This window comes from Trypanosoma cruzi, genomic scaffold, assembly GCF_000209065.1.
Source record: "Trypanosoma cruzi strain CL Brener 1047053516851 genomic scaffold, whole genome shotgun sequence".
Classification (NCBI taxonomy): Eukaryota; Euglenozoa; class Kinetoplastea; order Trypanosomatida; family Trypanosomatidae; genus Trypanosoma; species Trypanosoma cruzi.
The window spans coordinates 493,932-499,430 of NW_001849577.1; the positions used below are offsets into that span (position 1 = coordinate 493,932).

General features: G+C 48.5%; 3 protein-coding genes across 3 annotated transcripts, besides 4 other annotated features; all 3 read left to right on the plus strand.

Annotated features, from left to right (window-relative positions):
* Positions 1–701, plus strand: Tc00.1047053508463.10 (hypothetical protein, conserved; the record flags this gene model as incomplete). The annotated part of the gene is made up of 1 exon (XM_799164.1): positions 1–701. A coding segment is annotated over one exon (701 nt), but the record flags the coding sequence as incomplete, so codon positions are not given.
* Positions 1–5,499: a sequence feature (heterozygous, Esmeraldo-like haplotype).
* Positions 1,004–1,032: a microsatellite.
* Positions 1,039–4,404, plus strand: Tc00.1047053508463.20 (hypothetical protein, conserved; the record flags this gene model as incomplete). Its single annotated transcript, XM_799165.1, has 1 exon — positions 1,039–4,404. One exon carries the CDS (start codon positions 1,039–1,041, stop codon positions 4,402–4,404), a length of 3,366 nt encoding a protein of 1,121 aa, XP_804258.1.
* Positions 1,127–1,148: a sequence feature (AT_rich).
* Positions 4,303–4,328: a microsatellite.
* On the plus strand, positions 4,697–5,499 carry Tc00.1047053508463.29 (hypothetical protein, conserved; the record flags this gene model as incomplete). The annotated part of the gene is made up of 1 exon (XM_799166.1): positions 4,697–5,499. A coding segment is annotated over one exon (803 nt), but the record flags the coding sequence as incomplete, so codon positions are not given.

A 5,499-nucleotide genomic window follows, 5' to 3' on the forward strand; every position in this document is an offset into this window, starting at 1 on the left:
GCGAAGGCGTACGCTACCACAATGAAGAAAAGCACTCGCTGCCCAATTCAGGAACCTTCAGTGCACTTTGGATAGGCTATACCACTTTCAAGATGCGGGACCCGCATGAGCGGACGGCACGGGATCTTTGCAGTCTTTTTCTAACTTATTATGCTGCATTATTAGGTGGTATTGGGATTTTTGGTGCGGGGGCCCACACGCTTTCCAATGCAAGCCCAAAGGACGTCCCGTTCTATAGGTCGCTTATGAATACGCAATGCTACAGCGCTCTTACAGAAACAATTCAGGAGGCTTTGGCTGATAAGAATCATGCGTGGATGAACAATGAATTTTGTGTTGCACTTGTCCGAGGACACGCGAAGATCTACCCTCAACATTACCAGCAACTTATTTTCGAGGAAAACAAGGGAGTTGGATACACGACTCGTTACGAAAATTGCTTTGGAAGTAGAGAAGAACTGACAGCACTTTCTGCCGCGATTCACGGATGTGGAGGACATCAAATGGGCGCTGGTAGGTTGTTTTGTCAGTGTCTGCGCGGTCTGATGAAACATCTGGTGTTCTTGAAGGATCACTCTGTTTTGGTGACGCTAGAAGCCTCCAGTTTTGCTAGGGGCTATGGGGATTACGACTCTGACCCTCGGTACAGTCCTGATTTTGTTGAGATGATGGTTGTCCAACCGTCCAATGACACAAAGTGATGCTCACCATCACCAATAAGGTGGCTGAGGTTTAATGAACGAAGATTGGAGACGTTTTAAGCATCACGGACACACCTCCCCAGAGTGGAGGGGGGAAAGGGATAAAAATGAGGAAAGGAGCCGAGACCCTCAACGTGCACTCTACCCCTGTGTCTATATTCCTACCACCACCACCACCCGTGTATATCCTTTCCTTCAGTAAGAGTTTGGATGTGAGTGAGCTTTTTTATTATTATTGGTATTATCTTTTTTATCTTGCACATGTGAATTGCGTTCCCACTTTTCTGATTGCACTCATGCACTTTCTTTTTTTTTTTTTTTTTTTTTTTTTGCGGTAATGACGAAAGTGAAGAGGTCGAAACCACTTTTTTTTTTTTTTTTTGGAAGGGGGCTGCAGGAGCCGCTAGTGCTGGTGGTGGTGGTGGATTTAAAATATATTATTTTTTTCCACTTCTTTTTGTGTGTGTTCGTGTTGTTCTCTCCCTCCCACGGGCAAGGGAGAAGAAGTGCGAGACATCGAGGAAGGGGTGTGAGCGGGTTTTTTGCGAGAGCAGTTCAGGGAGTTGTTTTCATGCGTCGTGGAGGAAATCTCTTGCAGACTGTCGCAGGCCGCTATGCGGTGTGGTCACAGCTGCGGTTCATGTCTTCAACCCCATGTCAATTGCAGGGATCACGTGTTGGGCACTACCGCCCCTTCTCCTCGGAGGATGAGGCGCAGCTGGCGGCAGTACTCACGACAAAACCTCGGCACGTTGCGCGCTACGTGCGTCAGTCGATGCTTCATTCCCGGCGGCGGATCACACAGTTCCGCAACAGCGTCACCTTCTTGATGATTGCGCTGCAGTCCAAACTGCAAAAGGGTGAGATTGCCCCGGACGATGCGTTGGCGCTGGCGGAAAGCCTCATGAGGGAGTGCGTTGACCTCCGCCAAGGAGACATGGCGCATTTGCTTTTTCGTGCCTCTATTCGCTTTCGGAGGTATGGAATGAAGATTGGGTTTCAGCTGGTGAAGCATCTCTTTGACTCATATCGCACCGATAACGCGAAGGATCTTATGAAAAACATGGCGGATGAACTGCGCGGCGAAGAGTCTCTCAAGATGCTTGCAGTCGTTGCGTATCAGTTTGCCGGAGAATACGACGAGGCGCGTGAACTGCTTCAGGAAATTCCGCAAGAGCGGCTTGTGACCTCGGACTACACAGCACTCATTGAAGCATACGGCATGACATCCAGGTACGATGAAATTATGAATCTTGTGCGACAACTTTTTTCTACGCATAAAGCCAACCAGGGTTATTTGGATTTGGATGCCATCTTATCCACAGGTCTTGTGGCAATCCGTGGTGACAACAATGGGATGGAACAACTGAAGGAAATGGCCTTGGAACACAGGGTCAGGCTTTCAGAAAAAGCCATAGGGGCGATCATGCGATCTCGTTTGACCAGCGCAAAGTCAGCAGCGGAGGTTTACAATCTAGAAGAGGCACTTCGCCATGAGTTGGCGGTGCAAACACTCGGCATGGCTGCTGAGACGGCTGTTATTGCAAGGTGCAGCGAACTCCTTTCAAGAAGTCAAAAGTCCGGGGATGATGTCATGCTGCGAAAGGTGCAGCACTTGGAAAGTGTCGTGGAAGAGTGCGTGGTGAATGACACTGTGGATGATATCGAGCCGTCGTACCTGCTCTCATTGATCAAGGGGTATGGTGTGTTGGGTCGTTTTGAGGATATGAATCGTTGTTTTACCTCCTTGAAGAACGCGGGGGTTGTGCGAGATCATCGTCTTTACGACGAGATGCTGCGTTGGTATGCGCATGCCTATAATCTAAAGGAAGTCATTGCTCTAAAGGAAGAAATGCAAGAAAAACAAATTTTTCACACGGCTCAGACCTATCAACATGTCTTCCGTGTTCTTGACAAGTATTACCCTCGAATGGTGGAAAAGTACATGAACGAAATGCGTAATAAGGGAATCCAGATTGAATCCTTTATGTACCCAACACTTTTGCGTGTCTTTGGGGAATTGCAAGATTTCCACATGGTGGAACAACTCTACCGAGAAATCAAGAGCAAGGTCGCGATGGGCAACACAAACGTCTTCTCCGCTGCCGTTGTTGTCCAGCTCCTCAAGTCTTATCAAAATGATATGGAAAGATGTAATTCGATCATCCACGAAGCTGAAAATTATGGTCTTTTGGCAAATGAGCTTGTGCAGGCGGAGATTGTGCAGTTTTATTCGGTTCATAACCGTTATGACTACCTCCACGCATTGGTGTCACGTCTGCCGTACAAGTCCCCAGACATGTACCGTGTTCTTCTTCGCGATGCCGCGAAGCGTAAGGACCGCCGTACCTTTAATGCACTTCTGAAAGAGATGCAGGAAAATCAGGTCGTTATCAATGAACGCATCTTTGGAGTTGTTGTTTTAGCGTTGGGGTACTTTAATGACTTGGATGGGGTCAAACGTTACTTCCACGAGGCCCTTATGAATAATGCGGTACGAACTCCGCTGTTTTTCGCTCTTGCAGCTTCTGCCTTTGCCCGCCTGGGTGACACGCAGGCGGTGGATGAGTGTTGGCGTGACCTTGTTGAGTCCAAGGTGACCATTACAATGCCTGTGTACAACAAGTTTCTTGATCTCTACATGGCAAACAATAATGTGGAGAAGGTGCAGCAGATACTGAACACCATGATGAAGCTCGTGCCGCCCAACCCCGTTACAGCCACAACAGTCGTTGATATGCTTGGCAAAATGGGACGCCTTGAAGAAATGGAGTCCGTCTTGGAAGAGATGTCGCGGTCTACCAACGCGGTTCCAACGCAAGTGACATATCATCAGGCAATGAACGCCTACGCAAAGACTGGGGATGTGGCAAAGATGGAGGCCATGCGGGCGAAGATGAAAGAAGAAGGGTTTCAGGAAAATCATGTCACTTTTAACATTTTATTTGAAGGGTATGGACGCGCAAAACGGTATGAACATATCAAAGAGTTGGTGGAGGAACGCAGGAGCAAGCAGATCCCTATGGAAGAGTTTGGCTACATGGGACTCCTCAACATATATTCACGTGCTCGCATGGTGGAAGAGACGTCAAAACTTGTGGAGGAAATGGTTGCCAGTGGTGTGCCCTTTACAAGTCGAATGTTGTCGGCCGTGGCATCGAGCTTCAGCCACATTGGTGACATTCCGAGGATGGAGCATTATATCTCACTCCTTCTTTCTCACCCTGAATGCCGTCATCGGGATGTGGAGTCTATTTATCTCATCTACTCCAAGATGCGGGACACAGTTAAACTACAAGAGCTACTAGACACTGAGAATTTGCCTAAAACGCAGTTTATTTACAATGTCTGCGTTGCGGCATTTGCGCGGTCAGGGGAGCACACCAAGGTGGCGTCCCTCCTGACACAAATGGAGGAAAAAGGGTTTTTCCTCACACGCAATACAAGCATAACACTTAGCTCCCTCCTGCTCAAGGCCGGAAAACTGGAGTTGGCGCAGACGGTGCTAAAATGGAAGGGATGTGCTCCACATAGGGGCGAAGAGGAGGGAGATGAACTGGCAGCAGATGAATCTCAACTCCTTCGAGCTGATAATGATGTCTCATCATCATCATCATCATCATCGTCGCTGATTCCAGAAACAACGAGAGATGAAGCAGCTGCTGTTGTGACCGTCGGTGGTGGTGGTGTGACTGCATCCTAGTTGTAATTGACACATTTTCTTTTTTTTCAATAATTATTTAGGGGTGATGAGCCGCGAGGCGTCGCGCTGTTTTAACCATAAAAAGTCCCACCTTCCATTCTTTACGCACGGTCTCCGCCTTCTTCTTTGTCGTGTGTATGTATGTGTCCGCATATATATATATTGGAAGCACATGTGGCTTTGCTCTTTTCTTCGTACTCCTTTGTGTGTTTGCCGTTCTCCGTTTGGTGAGGGGGAGTTTTGGGGGCCTTAAAGAAAAAAGATCTTCTTCTTGTTGTGTTTAACGAAGGCAATGCATCTTCCAATGAAGCAAGACGGTGCCGCGATGGGTGTCCCCGCGGACGTCAGTTTTGACGCTGCGGTGCAGCGTACTAACGATGACAGTGTCGTGAGCAAACGCTCGGCGGTGTTCCATGGGTACTTTGAGGATCCGTATCTTCGACATTTCGTGCGAAAGTTGTCTCGGCGTTCCCCGTTGATAAATCGTGGGTACTATTTGCGTATGCTGGTCATTACGGATCTTATTGAGAAATGCATTTGTCACCTTCAATGCGCTGACTCCTCCATTGCGGCACCCGTGCAGGTTATCTCCCTTGGCGCCGGATACGACACTCTCGCCATGCGTCTTAAAGAAGAACCCCAATACGCCAATGTGCACTTTTACGAGGTTGACTTTCCATCGGTCATGCAGTCCAAGTCGGAATTGGTGCGGGCAGCTCCAAAAGGCGCCTTTAAGGAGGACTTGGTTGCGGAACCGGCACAAGAACTGGTGAAACTGCATGGAAACAATTACCGTGCGATTGGAGTGGATTTACGTGGCACGGAACACGACCTGATTAACTCCCTAATGAAGGCATCGCAGTACTTTTCCCCCAATCATCCCACAGTTCTCTTCGCCGAATGCGTCATGCAATACATGCCCCCGTCTTCCGCAGCTGATCTCATCAAGCTTATAGCATGCTCCTTTTCGAGGGCTATATTCGTTGCGTACGATCAGGTGAATCCGGCAGATAGCTTTGGTAATGTGATGCAAGTTTCCCTCCGTGCTAAAGGCAGTCCATTACTTGGGCTTGCAGAAACTCCAGGAAAAACAGC